We start from the raw sequence: 19,539 nt of genomic DNA, 5'->3' as shown, positions 1-19,539 counted from the left end.
AAACGCTCGTATACGCGAGCATTCATTCATTCAATTCCTCGTCAGCGTCAGCCAAAAAGAGATCGTAAAAAGTGGTCAAGGTCATAAAAGTCATAAGACTGAGAAGCATCTCCCGCCCTCAAAGTCAACGCTACCTCCTCAACCAACTCCACATCCCAACCCCAGTCAACCTCCTCACAAGCACCTTCAACACAATAGCGCACACGCCAATACCCACGAGTACGAGGTAACTCCCCCGTCCACCTGTTGATAGGTACAGATCGCGTCGGGCTTCCCATTCGCGTCGGGGTCTTCTTTGAGGGGTGATGGTGGTGGAAGAACTGGGATTAGAGGGGAGGAGGAAGAAGAACTTGGGTTACAGGAGGAGGGAGGGTTGGGCTCAAGGGGGAACGAGGACATATTGTCGCCCAACACAGGAAACTTGAAAGACGACGGACTGAAGAAGAGTGATAGTGATGGGCCATGACTTCGACGAAGTGGACGCGTCGAGACCACCAATTTGAGCAGAATGCATTCCCATTCTTCCTCAACCTGTTCGAAACGTTTCTCAAGGTCAGATCCTCTCTGATCGAGAGCCCGTCCTCGCTCATCACATTCTCTTCCTTCTCCTCCACCTCCCTCTCTCTCCGCTCAACCGCCATCTCCCTCCCTTCCGCATCCTCCTTCCCTTTCCCCTTCTCTACGTCTCCTTTGTTTTCCTCAACGAATTTACCCTCACCAAACCTCGCTCGAACCTTCCTCCCCCTCCCAGTCCTGATGACCCCAGCTCCACCACCAGCAGACCCCTCCGCCCCTTTGATAGGGTGGTGGGAGAGGAGGAGGTCCACCAGGAGGAGGAACGCCATCACCAGACGTATCTCTCAGAGCATCATCACCAGACGTATCATCCCTCGGAACATCAACCAAGCCCTCGACTCCAACGCCAGGCCGTGGCCTAGGATGATGTATGACAGGCCCATAATCAGTCAGTGTCGTCGCTACGCCCTCCCTCTTCCTTTCCTCACCCACACCAAGGTCCAGCAGTGCAAAGAGGGGGTCTACGTCGGAGGGGTTGTGGTCTGTTATGTGGCAAGGCAACACAGGTGTTGTTGGCCTGGACCGCCTACGCCTAAGGGGTCGGATTGCAGTGAATGGGGGTACGGAATCTGTCAGGAATGGAAGATAAAGATAGAGAGGCATGACGGTACCCAAACTCGTGCAGTATCAATTGGAGCTTGAGTGAATGGGGAGCCCGTGCCTGTGGAAGAGAACGGCGACCCAGAATGAGTAGAAACGAATGGGGAACCTGGGCCTGTTGATGGGAACGGTGGTGATGTAGAAATGAACGGAGACCCTGTGAGCGGTGTGTAAGAGCGTAAGCAGGGCGGGTAATGCAGAAGACGAGCTTGATGGGGCGGCTTGATCGTTTTCTTCTCATTCCGTCCGTGTTCAGACCCTTCCCATGTATTGATACTAAGACCAGCCCAGGGCTAGGAGCAGGAAACGAGAACAGATCATGTACTGCTCCCCGCAATGAAAGTCTTGTTGGGTGAATGCTATCAGGACGCGGAACGCCATCACCGGAGAACAAGACATGGAATGTCGTTGGTTTTTATTCGGTGAATTTGACCTCCTTTCTCCTGATCGTCGTTGTCGTCCTCTGAGCTCGAGGATCGTTCGAGAGAGGTTATCATGCCTCTCACCCTCCCTTTTCATTGGAAATAGAATCAAAGCTGGGGTTTGCCGTCCCCACATCAACGCTAAAAAAATTGGAAGGGTGGTCGTCATGTTGTAGAGAATGAACGGGGAAGCTATGGTCCGAGTCGAACCCCAACTCGTGGAATGTTTGACGCAGGGAGCGGGAGGCGGAGAGGGGGTGAGTTTGGTGGGTTGTTGGTACGTATTTCGGACCTTTGTATCCAATTAGCACTAGGTAGAAACAAACCAAGAACAAGAAGAACACGTACCCCTCTGTACCCCTCCATCATTCACCCCATTTGATGGGTGCTGTCACAGTAGCCACGACGGAGACCTCGAGGCTCGAAGGAGGCACCGGTCAAGACCTAGGTTCCTTGGATGTCAAGCTCCTACTAGGCCTGTAGGGAGCTTATATTTCGTTGGGGACACCTGAGCACTGGGGGAAGGCATAGATGGGACGTGGTGGTGTTGTGTGAGCGTGGTAATATGGACCTGATGGTGCGGTGAGGAAGAAGAGCAGGAAACGGTGACTGTGGATGTTGTCATGGCGTAGTAGGGGTGTGCGTTTCGTTTTACTGCGTTTGATATGGGTTTGGATATGACGATGGAAGTAGGGGTCCTTTGTGGGTAAGCTGGTGCGTGGGAATGAAAAGGGATGTTCGGGATCGACTCGGACCCAAGTTCAAGTTGTTGCGATGATTGACAGCGTTTGTTGGGGTGAATGTCAACGACCTCACTGACTGAAGAGGCGCCCATGCCTGTCCAGATATTGGCAACCATTGTAAGGCCCTCCACGCTGAACAAACACACAGTTCATGGGCATCGGTAACAATATTTCAAGATATTTCGCGACCAATTTCTTGACGGCAGTTGCATTCTGTCAGTACTTCTTTGTTCAACTTGAAGATCGCCTATTGGCTCACCGTAGTATCTAGCACTCGTTTTATGTCGTACATGGTGCTGTCGATCTACACTTTCCTGAGGAGTCCACGACTTCCACTCCTGAATAACCACTCTCTTCTTCACAACGCACCATCGGAGCCTGAGGTATCGTCAACTTTCATTTCCACCTCTCTATATAATCTCGAAATCTCACGAATTTGCGCTTCCATACTTTTCCAGGCACTGGGGAAGTTGAGAGCTTGAGAGGCCAGTGCATGCGCTGGATGGAGTAAAGGCGGAGCTACTAGTTCAACTCTAGGACATCCTACTTATCATGACCGTGAGGCGACAGCATAAGCGCCAACTTTGCCTCGTGGATGATGATCGATGAAGGCATGTCCGATAACTCTTTTCTTCAATCGTCCAGCTTGCTCAAGCTTCAATAGGTGCTGGTTGGAAGCACTGGCAGCTATGTCTACTCTGCCTAGTCATCATAATACGTCCAGTTCCACTCCCTCCTCAGACGACAGAGGCGCAATGAATCCAGTTGGTTTGATAGCGTACGTTTAGTGGAGCGATCTTCGTTGCATGTTGAGCTGACCTACTCGACGGCAACTCTCATGATGCCTACCAAAGGTTGCAACTTGAAAAAACTTGCGAAGATCTCACAGCTACTATGTCTGACTTAGCTCGCAGGCTACGGGCGACGAACGAGAAAGATGCGTTGGCGCGATCGGAAGTTGATTCGGAACTTGCGCAGAGACACGGCAAGACACTGTCTGATCTTGCAGAAGCGAAATCGAAGATAGCCCACTTGGAGTTGCAACTGAAAATATCGCAGGAAGCGCAGCTTGGCGAGAAAATGACATCTAATCATGCGTCCAGTTCCAACCACTCTTCAGACGGCAAAGGGGGTACAGATTCAGCAGCAAAGGGAAGAAAGTCAACGAAAAGAACGGGTTCTGGCTATGGTACGCCATATTGCGAAAGCTCTACCGCCAGCTTCGATGGCCTAATTTACTCATGCAGTATATTACCGTCTATACACCGAAATAGGCGCATTCGAATCAAATCACCCTCTCTATAAGAACGACCGTTTCATTGGTCGCGTTCCAACGAAGTCTTTTGCCCCTCCTCATAACGTAGCGTCTATCAAGCTGTCCCTGTGCGGACTTGAGGACCTTTCGGAGCCCGACAAGGCGCTTCTATTCACACCACTCTCAAGCCCAGCACCTAAAGAAGACTCTGCCCGCCTCTCTTTGAGTGCTCCTTCTGGACCAGGCCTGTCCGAACTAGATCCGATCGTGTTGGTGGTCAAGTCGGAGAAGAGGACCAAAGAGGTCTCCCAATTGGAGAAGTCATTGCCGGAACGCTCTGATGATATCGATATCAATTACGGCAAGTTTTGTCGACGTCTCCTACCCAGATAGTCACTCATCACCTTTGCAGTATACTATCGCATTTACTCATCAGAGGGAAAAGGAGATACAAAAGCAAAGACATCCTTTGACGAAAGTGATATTTCGTTAGGACGCATCAACCTCCTCTTCATCGCTCCCCCTCACACCGCCGGGTCTTTGAAAGCATGCATCGCGAAAGTTGAAGGCGTCGTCACCCCGGGTCATCCACTTTACAAGCACGTAAAACTCTTTGAGGACATGAATGGTGACACTGCCATGAGTGACACCGATGTCATATCCTTCCAAGGTGACACTTATCCGGGTAGCGATGCAGATGATCCCGTAGCCCTTGTCAAACCAGGTAAAGTTCTCAGAGTATCCAATAGACACTGCGGCAACAAACCGTGCTTTTTCAGATGGACCAGATTCAAAATTCACGAAACGCGCTCGGTTACGCTGTACTTACGGTGTGTAACAGTTCCTGAGATAATTCAATTCTCATCATATATGATCCTACCGCAGACTACCATAGCAGTAATTCTGCCTGGCTATCAATAACCAAAGATGAGGTTGTTTACACGGATGGAGTTAACGTCTCTGCGAGGTACTACCCTCACAACAGTATTTCTTTCCTTTCTGCTTCGTCACCAATTTGTTGATGCTTTGTTGTGACAGAGTCTTATCCAGCATACATGGTGATTAATTCCAATGGTGAAAAAGGCTGTGAGTCTCCAATTTGCCTTTGGGTTACTAGGTGGTTATTGATTTTCTTTGGCAGTTGTGGAAAAGGGTGAGTGGTCTCCTCCCTCTGTCGGAGTATTTGATATCCACCGTTTGCTAGAACGGATTGCTTTTTATTGATGGGTGAGCATCGGAGAGAATGTATACTTTCGGAATGGGATATGTCAGGTTGTAATATTTAGGCTTGGCAGAAGGGGTCGATGCACCGATCCCGTAGATCTGTTAACATGTAACACAAAAAACGAGGACTCACTGATCATGAAAAAAATGTATGGCGGCCATACATTGCAACTTGTAATGCCGACGGTTGACGCTTTCAAACATTCAGCCATGCTCAAAGATTCAAACGATACATACATAAGGTATAAGTAACTCAGATATATACACGAACAAAAAACCCAAAACGCTCGCATACGCGCGCATTTATATATTCAATTCTACGTCAGCGTCAGTCAAAAAGAGATCCTGCAAAAAAGTCGTAAAGGTCATAAAAGTCGTAAGGCTGAAGGGTATCTCCCGCCCTCAAATTGAGTCAACACTACCTCCCCCTCCTCCTCAACCAACTCCAAATCCCAAACCAGTCAACCTCCTCACAAGCACCTTCAAAACAACGGCACACACGCCAATGCCCACGAGCACGAGGTAACTCCCGCGTCCGCCTGTCGGTAGGTATAGATCGCGTCGGGCTTCCCAGTCACGTCGGGGTCTTCGGGTATGGGTGGGAGCGTTTGGCTTGGAGGAGGAGGAGGAGGAGGAACTTGTGATAGAGGAGGAAAAGAGGAAGGAAGGCGTCTTGTCGCCCAATACGTGAACGACAACAGACCGAAGAACAGTGATGGGTCATGAATTCGATAAAGTCGACGCGTTGGGAGCACCAAGTCGAGCATCACGCGTTTCCTCGAGCTCTTGAACCCGTTTACAACGTTCTTCAAGGGCGATTCCTCTCTGATCGAGCGCACGTTCTCGCTCATCAACCGCCTGCTCCGATTCCACAACCTTCTCCTACCCCTCGGACATCTTCCTCCCTCCTTTCAACCACCATCTCCCTCTCCTCCACCTCCTTCTCCCTCTCCTCCACCTCTTCCTCCCTCCTTTCAATCACCTCCTCACGTCACCCAACCGCATCCTCATGATACCCAACAGCCCTCTGCAACCCCCTAACCCCGTCCCCCCTCAACCCTCTCCTGTCTAGCCGCCAGCCCAAACTCACGTTGGTCTAGCGATTCTTGCCGGGTTGCGAGTGTTGCAAGGAGGTCGTGTTCTGTTGTGTGCGGGCTCCTGTCCTGAGCTGAAGCATCTCCAGAACCTAGGTCCTGAAACTGCCTCGAAACATCATGATACCCAACCAACGCCTCAACTCCAGTGCCTGAAAGAGCTGGGGGGGTCTACGAGATGTTGTTGTCCGTTATGTGGCAGGAGAGGAAGGGGACGTGCGTGTTGTTGGCCTGGACCCCCTATGGGGGGCATCTAACCTAAAGATGCTGTTGGGAGGAAAGGGAACGTAGAGGGATGGCAGTATCCAATTGGAGCTTGAGCGAATGGAAGGCCCGTGCCTGTGAAAGCGAATGGCGACCCAGAATGCGTAGAAATGGATGGCGAACCCGTGTTTGTTGAAGAAAACTGTGACACAGTAGAAATGAACGGAGACCCCGTAGGTAGTACCAACGGAGAGTGCGAGCCAGGGCCGGTATGTACAGAGTAAGTAGGGGCGCGGGTAAAACAGGAGACAGGCTAGGTGGGGCCATTTGATTCTTTCTTCTCCGTCCATCCGAGCGTCCCGCTCTATCCTTGTATAGGCACTCGGGCCACGACCAGCACCAGGGCTAGAACGAAAATGAACCATGGAGAGGACTAGGATAACGGCAGACAACGAGAATAAACCATGGGCTGCCCCACGCGACGGAAGAGTTTTGGGTGGATGCGGAATGTCGTTGGTCTTTGGTCGGATTTCGTTTCGTTGACTCTGATTCAATCAACTTGACCTCCTTCCTCCTCCCCTAATCATTGTTATCATTGAGAGAAGCCATGATACCTCCATTGCTATTTTGAGGTTGAATCGAAGCTGATGTTGCCGCTCCTCCTCTCCACATCAACGCTGATAGAGTTGGGAGAGGAATAGTTGTCTTGTAGACAATGAATAGGGAAGTTTTGGCCCGACTCGAACCCCCCGTATTCGGCGTCGAAAGATATTTTTGACAGGAGGAGCAGGAGGCGGAGAGGAGGATAGGATGGTGGATTTTGAATAGTTCAAAGCCTCGATTCAAACCAATTATTAGCACTAGGCAAAAATGAAAACAAAAAGAGAAAAACCAAGGAGAAGTAGAACAAATACCTGTCAAAATCACCCTCGTTCAAGAAAAAAAGTTTTCCTCGTTATCTTGACGAACGCAGTGATATCCGAGTCATACGTCAATTGGTCCAGAACCTCCCCAGCGCCAGCTCCGCGGAGGGTGGAAGAGATGTAGGCGGAAAGGTGTGTTGGTGACCATTTCTGCTGGTAACTCGAGGGTGGGTATGGTAGACAAGGAAGGATATCAGTATGGCGTACAGACGGTGCGGTCACAGGGGTCACACAGTTGAGCCGTGACGTCAACAATTTGTCTTCAAGTTCTTAAGATCTTAACTCCCATGTAACTGTCTAGATAACGACCATTGAAAGGCCTGCCTTGGACAGCTTCCCAAAAGTGTGAAGCGGCTTACTTAGATGGGGAAGTTCTGCACCTGCGGGGCTTGTAGACCGGCTTCAACTGCACGGTTGGATAGAGTTTTTTTTGTTGTGAGGTGAGTCACTACTTTCCGAGGCGAGGAGTCGGTGATAAAAACTCCCCTGCGTCATAACAACTTATGTTTAGCTAAGTTCCCATCGAACTTTTGAATCGATATATCGTGTGTTCATGTGTCTAATCCTGAATTGGCAGATCTTGTTGATAAGCGACATGTGAGTTCTTGAGCACTTGCTTAACGTACTGCACGAAATTTGCGTTCTGGCGCAAGGATTCTTTGCCGTCGGTGTTTACTTGCCTTCTTGCTTGAGTCTCCTACCAGCACGATATGGCCCACTGTACCGACAATGAAGCCAGCTAGTTTGATAGCGTACGTTTGGTGAAGCATTTTTCGTTGCATGTTGAGCTGACGTACCACTACCACAGAATTATAGGAGGGACTGGAAGTGGGAAATCGACAGTATGGGCTACTAATCCACTTCCACCGCCTCCAGTCAGGCCTCAGGGAGGTCGTTGACACACCAATCCAAGACAGGTTGTTGACGCCTCATGCAAAGTGTCGGGTTGTATGGCATCTTCGCATCCATACCGTGACCTTCTTACAGTGGCGCGCCTGGCAAATGTAATTTTTCTTATTGACTATGTGTGTTTCCCTCTACATATTCATTGCCGTCTCAAATGCCATTACCACTTAATCCCAAGTCCCAAAAATTACAATGACAGCCACCCATCCTCTAATAACTCCTGCGCACTAGGTCTCATCCTCGGATCCAACATCAAGCATCTACGCAAGAACTTGGCGGCGCCTAGTATCTCACTCTCATCCTCATCCTCATCGCCGACTTCAAGTCTAAGTTCTTGCAAAATGTTTTCGAGTGTGGTTGGAGCAAAATCGGTGTTTTTTGTGTGTAGAAGCGTGCCTGTGTGATTATAAGTTCACGTCGCTGAGGGGGTTATGGTGTTGAATGAACCTTTCTCATCAAAGTATTTCTCCCGATCCTCACACTCCCCAAGGAAATCAAGCGGGAACGGTCCTAATACTTCTATTATGTTTTGTAAATGGCGTTCGTGTGAGTAGTTATCGTGGTCTTGGTAGAGGAGGATGCGACTGGTGAGGAGCTCGAATACCTACATACATCGGATGCATTTTGTCAGTGATGGCGATATAGGTAGGGTAGCGAACGTAAACGTACAAGGCAACCGACAGTCCATATGTCAATAGCGGACGTCCAAGGATATCGAAGTGTAACTTCAGGTGCGCGGATGATATCTGGTTGACGGAGATGTTCTCTCCCCGGCTTGTCGATGGGCGTAGCTTAGTTATCCCATCATCATCGTCAAAGAAAAAAAAAGTAAAAGACAAGCTGACCTTCACTATAATCCACCAATCGCACCTCTACATCCTCAATAGAATCACAAAGGCTGAAATACGGTAAAGGCTGCGAACATGAGAACACGAGGGGCACTTTTAATGATGGAAGGGATAGAGGGGGGCCGTAGATGGCTGGAGGATCCTCCTTTAGGAATTGGCTTATTCGGGAAGAAGTTGGTGAGGGTATTGAAAGAAGGATGTTCTCGGATTTGATATCTTCCACATGAATTATTAGCGGTAAGATTCAAGAATGGGTGCAGGAATTGAAGACGCACCAGTGTGAATATACCCGCATTCACGATGAAGGTAATCCAGCGCAAGAAGTACCTGTTTCGTGATGCGCTTCACGATACGTAGGGGGAGGGGCCGATTCGTAGAATCCTCCCCTGGAATACGAAAGTTTTCTAAGCTCGTACTTAAGGCTTCCGTGACGAAACATATGTGACCCCGCCTCGCTCTTTGCAATGAAACAATGTTGGAACGTCAAACAGTGATTGAATCCCGGGCTGTTGGGGTTGTTTGATTGATTTTCTGGAATACGTCGTATTCTGTTGAATGTCCACCGACTATTTTTGTGCGGTGGCTTGTGAGGTTAGGATTTTTAAGGCGACGAAGGTTGTTGTCTCCGCCGACTGGTCGCTGTATTAATGTCTTAATTAAAAAACTAGCACAGAAACGAATTTTGAACAGCGAGCAACTCACAGCGCGAGCCACACGGCGGAGTTTGCAGCCCAACCCAGCTACGTGAAAAACATTTATGATCAAAACAGGGTTCAAAGACAGAGGGAATCGCAAACGAAGCGCACTTTGCGGACGAGCCGATACCGTTTTAACGAACGTCCAACTGCAGCAGAGGTGAAGTATCCAAAGCCCTCCTCGAACGTCGAAAGCAGATTTTCCTCCGGGGGCACGTCGGTTCCTCCCATCGCTTCGGCGAGGACCTTGGGATCGATTGTCTTGACATCCTGTTGAAAGGACGATCGTTCTTCAGGCATGCTCTAGGGGGGTGATGGTTGTCTGGAGAGCCTGGGTTATGAGGTAGTTTGAGGAAACGGCATGTCTTGTTTTTTGCCCGTCCCCTGATTCAAAACGTTGTTGACTCGGACGTCTTAGTATGTGACCAACGTGACAGCACCTCTTCAACGGAGGATCTTGAATCGATTGCAAGGGGCACTCACAACTTTGAAGAAAAAGTATTTGTTCCCATCAGCATGCATTCTTAGATCACAACCCAGGCTGATATCGACACGAACTATTAGCGCTCGGAGGTGTGGGGACATAGAAGGAGCATGCGCCAATGTCACCTTGCAACAAATAATAGCAATTTGTGAGTTCGAGATCATGTTTCTTTGGTATGCGTATTTTGCGTCGGGATAAGTTACATGTCGTTTTCTGGATTAGCGCTATCGAGTCGACTGAGCGAATCTTACTTATTTTGGTTGACGCGACGATATCAAGTAGTTGGGAGGAGGCATGGTGACTAGGCGGTTTGAGGGGGACGTCGGCGTGGTTGGTCTTCAAGATGTTAGTAAGATCTGGTAAGTTTCTGGAGAGGGACTGCGCGCCGATTACAAGAAATTGGTCGCTTCAGACGCGTGATTGATTAATTTTCGTGAGCGCACTCTGGCCTCAAGTCTAAATCAAATTGAAATCGTTCTAGAATCCACCGAGGCCGTACACGGTATATCCCTGACAAGATACTGATAGCGTGCACAGATAAATGAAGGAATGAGGGAAGGAAGGACTAACGTACTTATTCGTGAAATCTTTCACCCACCTGCCTGTCCAATCTATCTGGAAAGGAACCAATGTCGTAACATACATAATCAATTTCGTCAAGGCACTCACTCATGAGCGCTTATGCATGAGCGCTGAGTCTATGACATTCGCAAATTCGATGGTGCAAATTTAGAAAAGGCGTTTGAGTGCCAGTGCGGGAATGACGCGTACCGATGCCCATAGAACTGTATGGCCGTTCAACGTGGTGGGCCTTTCGATGGTTGTTATCTTTACAGCCATTACAGGCACACGGGCGCCTCTCCAGTCAGGGAGGTCGTTGACAGGTTCAGGACAAGTTGTTGACGTCACAGTGCAACGACGATGAGTATGTGACACAACGTGACAGCGCCTCGTCAACAAAGGGAGCATCCGCGACAACTTCAAGTTGAACTTGGTCGCAACGAATCGCGAGTCAAAACCATGGCATTGACATCAGATTCCCAACCACCCCCAAGTCGATCTCGTACATCTTCCACATCCACCTATTCATTCCCCCGCACCAGCTCACCTACAAAGGAGTCTACCTCCATCAAACCCACATCAAACGCGGTAAAACCAAACGCTCATCCATACGCTATAAAAACGACATCTACCGGCGTACTTTCGCGTTCTTCTTCCTCACCGCATCACCAAGTTCATAGTACCGCGCTTACGCAGCATCACTATGTACCGGCTACGCCTTCTTCAAGTGGTCAGGTGTCCCCGACGAAGTATAAGCCTCACAGAGAGAGCAGGCATAGATACAGTCGGAGCTTGACTTCGGAGGAACCCAAGTCTTTGCCTGTACCCCCTTCCAGATCCCCTTCTCCCTCACCCGCGCCCGGGGGTGCAGATGAAGAAGACGATAATACCCCGCGCATGCGTCCAAGGACGAAACGCGCTGATACCCTTCCTTCGTCTAGCATACCCACCCTCGAACTACCAGAAGACCCCAAAACGTGGTCACCGACACACCTAGCCGCGTACCTCTCCTCTCCTCTCCGCGGTGGGGAGGTTCCGACGCGTGAAATCGTTGCATTCGTTAAGGAGAGACAGATGACGGGGAAGATGTTTTTGAGGTTGAATGAGGGTGATTTGGAGAGGTACGTGTTTTTTCTTTTTCTCTTTGTTTCTCGCTACACAATGCTAATGACGATTTGATTCGAATGAAAGCTCCGAACTACCCAAACCCCATCAAGCCCACCTCCTCTCCGCCTCCCGCTCCCTCCGTCAAAACGCCCTCCGAGGCCGGATATGGGGTAGCCATAACTTCCCACAACACGACGATTTTTCCTCCAACTCCGCCAACGTCGACATGGGCAGGAGGAGCAGGAAGACAAGCGTCGATTCTTCTAATGCCAATGGGAACGGGAGAGTAAAAGACATGATAGCCTCTCTCGAACGACCTCCAAGCTCAGACGACGATGACGACTACGTGGGGAGGAGGTCAAGTTCACCGAATAAGAACCAACGCCATTCCACAACGACGGCTTATTCCCCTTCGAAAGAACCCGCTTCCCATTCCTATTCGTATTCTTATTCGCCAAACAAGACGCAGCGCGCACTTCCTTCGCGGGGGACCGTACATGATTTATTCTCCGTTCCCAGCCCTGGTGTTAGTGCTAGGGAAGACACGCGAACGGAAGGAGGAGAAGAAACTATCAAATCCCCACACCAACACCAAGCTCGGCTCCTACCTTACCCGCCCCTACTTACGCCCGTGCACACCGGCTCTACTCCGAATTTAATGGACGCAGCGGGGTTGTATGAGCTCGGATATCGGCTCCCTCTGCCTTTATCGTCCCTTCCAACAGGATCGTCAAGTGCCATTCCGATTCCCCTGGGCGTAGGCGGCCCAGGGCAACATGCGCGTCCGCTTCCTCTTCCACCACATACCGGACACCACCTTCCCATAGAGCCCCTGAAGAGAGAGGGCGTAGCGACGACGGTGACGGTGTCTGATTTTGGGAGTGTGATACATCATCCTAGACCCAGGCCTGGTGTTGGTGTGGGTGTTGAGGGGTTGGTTGGGTATTTCGATGTTCCGAGTGATGACGTTCCTTCTTCGTCTGATAACCTTCACCACGCTGGTGCTGCTCCCAAGTCAGAAACAGAACCCGAAACTAAACCCGAACCCGAACCCGAAACGGAGACGGAAACGGAAGGAGGGTACGACACTGCTCCATCTCCATCTCCGTCTGAAGGTGAGGACGAAGACGACGGACCGAGCGTGGCGGACCTCCTCCTGTCCCACCACCCTATAACAGGAGCAGAGGCGTGGGAGTTGGAGTTGGGTGAGACTGTTAAACGTGCTGGGTCTGCTGCTGGCGTTGGGGTTGTTAGGACGGGCAGGGGGATGAACTTGGTTCGTGCGGGTGTTGGTGAGGAGGAGAACGAGGGGGATGGAGGGAAAAGGAAGGAGAGCGCGAAAGACGAAGAAGAGAAATTAAACATAAACGCAAACGCAAATGAGGGGGGAAAGGAAATGGAAAATGAAGACGTGGGAGATTTAGAGGACAAGAAACCGGATTTATGGAGTGTTTTTGATCTTGAGCCGCCTCGTGGTGTGCGAGGAACGTTAGTGGGGTCTGTGGATGGTCCTTCAGCTGTGGATCTGGGTGCGAACGATGCCGTGGACTCACACTCTGCCGTGGACTCAAACTCCGCCGTGGACTCGCACCCCCTAGAGCCTCGAGATGTCGATGACTCTTCAGCTCTGGATCTGAGCCCGCACACAACAGACCAAGATTCGACAGAACACGACCTCGCAACTCGCCACGAAGCCCTAAATCAACATGAGCTCGCACTGGCGGCTCGACAGGCGAGGATTGAGGGGATGGAGGAGAGGGTTGGGGAGATGCAGAGGGCTGTTGGGTATCGTGAGGATGCGGTTGGGCGACGTGAGGAGGCTGTTGAAAGGAGGGAGCGAGAGGTGCAGGAACGGGAGGGGGCGGTTGAGAGGAGGGAGGAGGCTGTTGGGAAGAGGGAGCGAGAGGTGGAGGAGAGGGAAGGGAAGGTCGGCGTTTTGGAGCAAGCGGTCAACGAGCGGGAACGGGTACTCGATCAGAGAGAATTTGAGCTTGAGGAACGTTCCAAGCGGGTTGAAGAGCTCCAGGAAACGCGTGATGCTCTCAACGCGTCGACTTTATCGAATTCATGGCCCATCACTCTTTTTCGGTCTGTGGTCTTTCGTGTGCTTGGCGACAAGACGCCTTCCTACCTCTTTTCCTCCTCCTCCTCCTTCAACTCGAATGCTCCCACCACCACTACCCCTCAAAGAAGACCCCGACGCGACTGGGAAGCGCGACGCGATTTGTACCTATCAACAGGCGGACACGGGAGTTACCTCGTTCTCGTGGGGATTGGCGTGTGTGCTGTTGTGTTGAAGGTGCTTGTGAGGAGGTTGACTGGGGTTGGGATGTGGAGTTGGTTGAAGAGGAGGGGGAGGAGGTAGCGTTGACTCAATTTGAGGGTGGGAGATGCTTTGCGGTCTTATGACTTTACGACTTTTACGACTTTTCTAAGTTCTTCACGATCTTTTTTGACTGACGCTGATGAGGAATTCAATAAATGAATGTGAGCATATGCGAGCGTTTTGGGTTTTTTGTTCGTGTACATCCCTTACTTATTATACCTTATGTATCGTTTGAATCTTTGACTGGAATAGGGCTGAATGTTTGAAAGCATCAACCAGCAGTTCCAGCAGGCTTGTGTAACATATGAACATATCTATGGTACCGGTACGTCGACCCCTTCTGAGCTCAAGTCCTGACATATCCATTCTGAAAGCATACACCCCCTCAGATATTCACGAATCAATCAAATGATAGTCATCTAGCAAACGGTGGATATCAAATACTCTGACAGATGGAGGAGACCACTCGCCGTTCGGTACAACTGCCAAAGAAAATTAATAACCACCTAGTAACCCAAAGGCAAATTGGAGACTCACAGCCTTTTTCACCCTTGGAATTAATCACCATGTATCCTGGCCAAGACACTGTTCCGACAAGGCGTCAACAATCTGGTGATGGAGCAGAAAAGGAAAGAACTACAGTGGTTGTTAAGGTAGTTCTTGGAGACGATAACTCCATCCGTGTAGACAATCTCATCTCTGTTACAGCCGTTTTCATAACGATAGGCCAAAAGTTCAAAATTACAGATACAGTCGGACCTCGAATTCTAACCATGTCCACGAAAATCAGCATATATTTCAGGGATGACGAGCACGATAGATCTACAGTTATACTATGGTGCACCAGACTTAGTCACCACTACTTTTGTACAGTGGCCAATTAGGTTGGCAAATTTTTTTGAAAAATATATCTTTTTTTTTATGGGTGGAAATTGTTCCTCGCACATTCTGTTTGTCCAAAAAGATGCTTTACGTGGTTACTGAGGATTTTTAGACAACGGGTCACCCAATATTAGCTTGGTAAACCCTGACAGGGTCTACCCAAATATAGAAATTGTATACCATATATAGTAATCCGGCCAAATCCCAGCCGTCAAAGAATTTTATCTCCATCAGTTTTGATGCAAATAAAAATCGGTCTGGTAGTTTTGTTCGCCTTTGCAAAAGAAGCATTTTTACCAGAGGGATAAGAAAAAGGTGAAATTTTGGACCCTTAAATTTCTTTGTACAAAAGTAGTGGTGACTAAGTCTGGTGCACCATAAATAGAGTCATCATCCGACAACTTACACGTCCAATTTTAGATTCCGCCTGTATGTGTATTTGGTCGAGATTAGGCCTATCGTTATGAAAATGGCTGTAAATTTTAGCCAGGATGGATCATCTGGCTCTGGATACAATAGGATGAGAGTTACATTATCTGGGGAACTGTTAATATACAAACCCCAACAGCCCCGGATTCAATCACTGTTTGACTTTCCAACATTGTTTTACCGCAAAGAGCGAGGCGGGCCATCACATATGTTTCGTCACTGAGGCCTTGAGCACGAGATTAGAAAACTTTCGTGTGCCTGGGGAGGACTCGACAGATCAGCCACTCCCCCTGCGCATTGTGAAGCGCATCACAAAACAGGTTCTTCTCGCTCTGGATTACCTTCATCGTGAATGCGGGTATAAGTATTCACACTGGTGCGTCTCTTACCCTGCACCCATTCTTGAATCTTATCCATGCTAATAATCCATGTTGAAGACATCAAATCCGAGAACATCCTTCTTTCAATACCTGAACCAAAGGCTTCTTGAATAAGTCAATTCCTCAAGACAGTTCCTCCAGCCATCTACGGCCCCCCTCTATCCCTTCCATCATTAAAAGTACCCCTTGTTTTTTCATGTTCACAGCCTTTACCGTATTTCAGCCTTTGTGATTCTGTTGAGGATGTTGAGGTGCGGTTGGTGGATTATAGTGAAGGTGCGTGAGCAACATCTTGCCTTTTTTTGATGATGACTAGCTGATACCCATGCATCCGCACGGGTCTTTTGAGACTTCGGATTCATTCAAGCGTAGATATAAATTGAACTCAAAGAGATTCAGAATACTAAATACAAAAAAAGACATATAGGTTTAGGATTGAGGTTGAGGAGAAGGCAATGACAGGCTGTTCACTTCTGATCTGCATGCCTTCTTCAATGTGCTGGGAGTTACCTGACTGAAATCAAACCCAAAAGGAGTCATCGTAAGTTTGAATTCATAATTGGAATTAGTAAGAAATACTCGAAAGAAAGCAAAGGATAGAATCTGCAAATTGAGCAGGAGTGAGAGGAACAGCTGTCCCAAGATATTGACTACTTACTTGGAGGTCGTTGCACCTGCTCCTGGGGTGAAATAATTTGATGATTGGTACCAACCGCCATTTGTGTAGAAGGTGGGGGGTTGACAACAGTGCATGATGAGGAAACGGAGCAAGTGGCATCTGAATAAGGGGAGATGAGGCTCAGTTTGCACCAAATCATTCAGCACTACACACCCTGTTCGCTGTTGCAACCCTCCTCGCTGGTCCTTTGGAGACACATTGACCTGGGACATGACTTTCATCCTGGGTATTGCAGGTAGAATGCCTATCTTGAGGGTCATTGTGCCGAGTTTCACTGTCTGATAGGTGTGATTTCATCCCTGCTCTCTTGGCAGCTCCGGGATGAGGTGTAGGTGTTTCAGGTCTTGGCGCAGGAGTGCGATGTGAGCGAGGGCTCTCATTCGCATTGGCGTGTCATTGGCGAAGTCCAAGTCCGATTCTGCTGTCGTTGCAGTGTATTGGGAATTTCATCAGGCCTAGTGAACAACATATGAATTTCTGCCAGTGGACAGAAGAGTAAAATACTCACATATCGATCACTGGTGAGCAGAGTGAATATTGTATATTGTTCAAATCTGGTTCGCAACTTGGACGTGCTACCCTCATGATCATATGCAAGCAGTGACCCAGTAGTCCAAACATTCCAGAAGATGCTGGGGGTGCTCGCTGCAGCATTGTCAAAGATTGTAGGGCTCAAGGAGCACTGGAAACACGACAGGAGGCGACATGTTGCTCGTAGATTCACACATGATGGGAGCTCACTCAGCAAAACAAAGAAAATGATCCAGATTCAACCGTAATACACACATTTTCTTAGTCTAATGTTTCAAGGGCAGATAGTAGTAGGAGGAGGGGTGAAATGGTCAGAACAGAAGGAAGGTGCAAAGCTGAAGTGTCGAAGGATCGTGCTCGAAGAAGAGGTTTCTTTTCCCATGGGCAGTAGAAGGCGACGCAAGCAAGAGGTAGAGTCTAGAGATGGTCCTAACCTGCAAGTCCTAGTACCCTCTCACGTTGAACACAGCGAGGAGAAGTAACGGTAAATGCAAGGCTGCCACTGGTCCATGGATGTGGTGAATGGCGCACTGATTGTAGTTACGTAAGGTTTGTCTTCAGGGTTTGTCCTCAGGGTTTGTCTCCGTGAGAAAGATCAAAACACCACTTCCAATTGTTATAATAGATGATGGTGATGGAGATGGTGGGATAAATGAACAGCCACGCCCGTCGACGCGCCGGGGAGAGACCATCTCCGTCAACCATCTATCATCCGCGCACCCGAAGTCACACTCCGATATCCATGGTCGTCCGCTATAGTCTCGTTCCCATCCGTTGTGGTGGTCGGCCCGACGGACCGTCGGAGATTCAAAATACACTGCAGAACGACCACCAGAACGTCTGGTGCATTTGGTAGGCAAAACCACCCATCGAGTCACAGCGTGACAAACGGTAACACATTCACTGGTACCGCTAAGTACGCCAATTCTACGTTATGGACGTTCCGATGCGCAAAACGTTGTTTCCGACCTTCCACGACTGACCAATCCGACGCGACAACCCTCCCCTTTCGATGACCTTCTCGTTGCCCTTGAGCTTGAACATTGAGAGTGACACAGCTGTCGATGCAAGAACTTAACATCAGTTCCCTTCCACCTGGCGCCCATCCCCCTCAAGCGGAACTATCAGCAACATCAACCTGGCTGGCCAAGACGGCTCTTCCTCTGATCCCCCTCTGATCCCCCTCCAAAGCATCCCCCGTCGACTCTCCCTCATTGTCAAACTCATCACCACTTTCAACTCATGATCACTACTTTCAACTCATGCAGTCCTTCACCAGGTGTCCAATCCCCCGGCACACAATCCAAACACCTATTCCCATCAGCCCAAAGGTCCCGAGGAACGACGTCAGCTCTAACGAGTCCAATGACCCAATTACTCCTATGATCTACCACATGTGATGCTGACGTCACGCTCACATCACAGTTCCTTAACGCATATAAATCTTCTCTCTATATTCCTCCATTTTGGATTGGGTCAGTGTTGGGTGATGGTAGGGAGGGGAAGGGGGTGTTGAGAGGATGGGTTACTGGGAGGATGGGTTGCTGGGAGGATGGGTTGCTGGGAGGGAGTGTTTTGGGCTATGTTACACCTTGGCTCCATCTTGGGCTCCCTAGGCTGGCTGGTATAGAGCACACTTTTTTCATCATAGCTGCTCATAAAGACAAACACTACAATTACTGTATTACACTGCGCAAAAAATCACAGTTTGTAACAGGTTTTGTGTGTGCTGCCTACACGAAATTGTTACGTCTTGTCACGCTGTGACTCGATGGGTGGTTTTGCCTACCAAATGCACCAGACGTTATAGAGTGTTCTTCGTCGTGTGTTTTCACACTCCGACGGTCCGTCGGGCCGTACACTCTATAGCGGATGGGGACGAGACTAGTCCGCTATTGACATTTGGACCGTTCGCAAATGGTCAATTTGAACTGAAGAACACGACCCACAGCTCTAAAAATTTTGTGTATGAGAGAAGATGTATGTATATACATATCGTATAAATTAAAATGGTGTATGGCTACCCTTTGCCTCTAAAATTGCCGTTACTTGCTCTTTCATCGTGTCATGGTGCTCGGTCACTTTTTGTGACACCGAGTACGTTACCTATATCGCTTCCACTGATACTGATACTGAATTAACGCATCCGATGTAGGTATTCGAGCTCCTCACGAATCGCATCCTCCTCTACCAAGACCACGATACCTACTCACACGAACTCTATTTACAAAACATCGTTGAAGTGTTAGGACCGTTCCCACTTGATTTCCTTGGAGAGTGTGAGGATCGGGAGAAGTATTTCGATGATCAAGGTCCTCATTTTTTCCCTCAGCGACGTTACGATTGATGGACTTATAATGACATAGGCACGCTTCTTCACACAAAAAACGCCGATACAATTGCGACGACTACACTCGAATTTGAAGACGTTATGCGAGAACTTAGGCTTGGAGTCGGTGATGAGGATGAGGATGAGATTCTAGACGCCGCTAAGTTCTTGCGTAGATGCTTGATGTTGGATCCGAAGATGCGGCCGAGTGCACGGGAGTTATTAGAGGATGGGTGGCTTGTATTGTAACATTTGGGCCCAATGCTTAGAGGTAAACATAGTGCGACGATTCTAGGGGAAGAAATACATCTGCCAGGCGCGCCAGAAGGGTATGGATGAGA

At 49.2% G+C, this 19,539-nt stretch overlaps 9 protein-coding genes across 9 annotated transcripts; 4 read left to right on the top strand and 5 right to left on the bottom strand.

Annotated features, from left to right (window-relative positions):
* Nucleotides 1-186: 186 nt before the first annotated feature.
* On the bottom strand, nt 187-845 carry LACBIDRAFT_328149 (GPI-anchored small secreted protein; the record flags this gene model as incomplete). The annotated part of the gene is made up of 2 exons (XM_001882056.1): nt 187-531; nt 594-845. The coding sequence occupies 2 exons, from the start codon at nt 843-845 to the stop codon at nt 187-189; spliced, it is 597 nt and encodes a 198-aa protein (XP_001882091.1).
* Nucleotides 846-1,452: 607 nt separating this feature from the next.
* LACBIDRAFT_299042 (uncharacterized protein) lies at nt 1,453-1,967 on the bottom strand (the record flags this gene model as incomplete). Its single annotated transcript, XM_001882055.1, has 2 exons — nt 1,453-1,890; nt 1,947-1,967. 2 exons carry the CDS (start codon nt 1,965-1,967, stop codon nt 1,453-1,455), a joined length of 459 nt encoding a protein of 152 aa, XP_001882090.1.
* Nucleotides 1,968-3,179: 1,212 nt separating this feature from the next.
* LACBIDRAFT_299041 (uncharacterized protein) lies at nt 3,180-4,871 on the top strand (the record flags this gene model as incomplete). Its single annotated transcript, XM_001882187.1, has 9 exons — nt 3,180-3,195; nt 3,249-3,530; nt 3,589-3,957; nt 4,009-4,320; nt 4,376-4,426; nt 4,482-4,580; nt 4,635-4,682; nt 4,738-4,749; nt 4,801-4,871. 9 exons carry the CDS (start codon nt 3,180-3,182, stop codon nt 4,818-4,820), a joined length of 1,209 nt encoding a protein of 402 aa, XP_001882222.1. The 3' UTR covers nt 4,821-4,871.
* A 431-nt stretch (nt 4,872-5,302) lies between these two features.
* LACBIDRAFT_299040 (uncharacterized protein) lies at nt 5,303-5,671 on the bottom strand (the record flags this gene model as incomplete). The annotated part of the gene is made up of 1 exon (XM_001882054.1): nt 5,303-5,671. The coding sequence occupies one exon, from the start codon at nt 5,669-5,671 to the stop codon at nt 5,303-5,305; it is 369 nt and encodes a 122-aa protein (XP_001882089.1).
* Nucleotides 5,672-8,134: 2,463 nt separating this feature from the next.
* LACBIDRAFT_299039 (uncharacterized protein) lies at nt 8,135-9,790 on the bottom strand (the record flags this gene model as incomplete). Its single annotated transcript, XM_001882053.1, has 7 exons — nt 8,135-8,343; nt 8,395-8,551; nt 8,617-8,738; nt 8,793-9,011; nt 9,071-9,252; nt 9,498-9,535; nt 9,602-9,790. 7 exons carry the CDS (start codon nt 9,788-9,790, stop codon nt 8,135-8,137), a joined length of 1,116 nt encoding a protein of 371 aa, XP_001882088.1.
* Nucleotides 9,791-10,989: 1,199 nt separating this feature from the next.
* Nucleotides 10,990-14,211, top strand: LACBIDRAFT_388494 (uncharacterized protein). Its single transcript, XM_001882186.1, has 2 exons — nt 10,990-11,656; nt 11,727-14,211. The coding sequence occupies exons 1-2, from the start codon at nt 10,995-10,997 to the stop codon at nt 14,005-14,007; spliced, it is 2,943 nt and encodes a 980-aa protein (XP_001882221.1). The 5' UTR covers nt 10,990-10,994; the 3' UTR covers nt 14,008-14,211.
* A 3,590-nt stretch (nt 14,212-17,801) lies between these two features.
* On the bottom strand, nt 17,802-17,975 carry LACBIDRAFT_299037 (uncharacterized protein; the record flags this gene model as incomplete). Its single annotated transcript, XM_001882052.1, has 1 exon — nt 17,802-17,975. The coding sequence occupies one exon, from the start codon at nt 17,973-17,975 to the stop codon at nt 17,802-17,804; it is 174 nt and encodes a 57-aa protein (XP_001882087.1).
* A 136-nt stretch (nt 17,976-18,111) lies between these two features.
* LACBIDRAFT_299036 (uncharacterized protein) lies at nt 18,112-18,636 on the top strand (the record flags this gene model as incomplete). The annotated part of the gene is made up of 2 exons (XM_001882185.1): nt 18,112-18,219; nt 18,295-18,636. The coding sequence occupies 2 exons, from the start codon at nt 18,112-18,114 to the stop codon at nt 18,634-18,636; spliced, it is 450 nt and encodes a 149-aa protein (XP_001882220.1).
* Nucleotides 18,637-18,936: 300 nt separating this feature from the next.
* LACBIDRAFT_299035 (uncharacterized protein) lies at nt 18,937-19,447 on the top strand (the record flags this gene model as incomplete). The annotated part of the gene is made up of 3 exons (XM_001882184.1): nt 18,937-18,939; nt 19,025-19,181; nt 19,236-19,447. The coding sequence occupies 3 exons, from the start codon at nt 18,937-18,939 to the stop codon at nt 19,445-19,447; spliced, it is 372 nt and encodes a 123-aa protein (XP_001882219.1).
* Between the last annotated feature and the right edge of the window lie 92 nt (nt 19,448-19,539).

The sequence above is a fragment of the Laccaria bicolor genome, genomic scaffold, assembly GCF_000143565.1.
Source record: "Laccaria bicolor S238N-H82 LACBIscaffold_15 genomic scaffold, whole genome shotgun sequence".
Classification (NCBI taxonomy): domain Eukaryota; kingdom Fungi; phylum Basidiomycota; class Agaricomycetes; order Agaricales; family Hydnangiaceae; genus Laccaria; species Laccaria bicolor.
This window is presented reverse-complemented; position numbering and strand designations above follow the sequence as displayed.

Bases quoted from the DNA above. Each gene is read 5' to 3' on its own strand.
- LACBIDRAFT_388494 (XM_001882186.1), top strand. From the start codon at position 10,995: ATGGCATTGACATCAGATTCCCAACCACCCCCAAGTCGATCTCGTACA. The intron at 11,657-11,726 runs GTACGTGTTTTT...TTCGAATGAAAG, and splicing joins AATGAGGGTGATTTGGAGAG to CTCCGAACTACCCAAACCCC.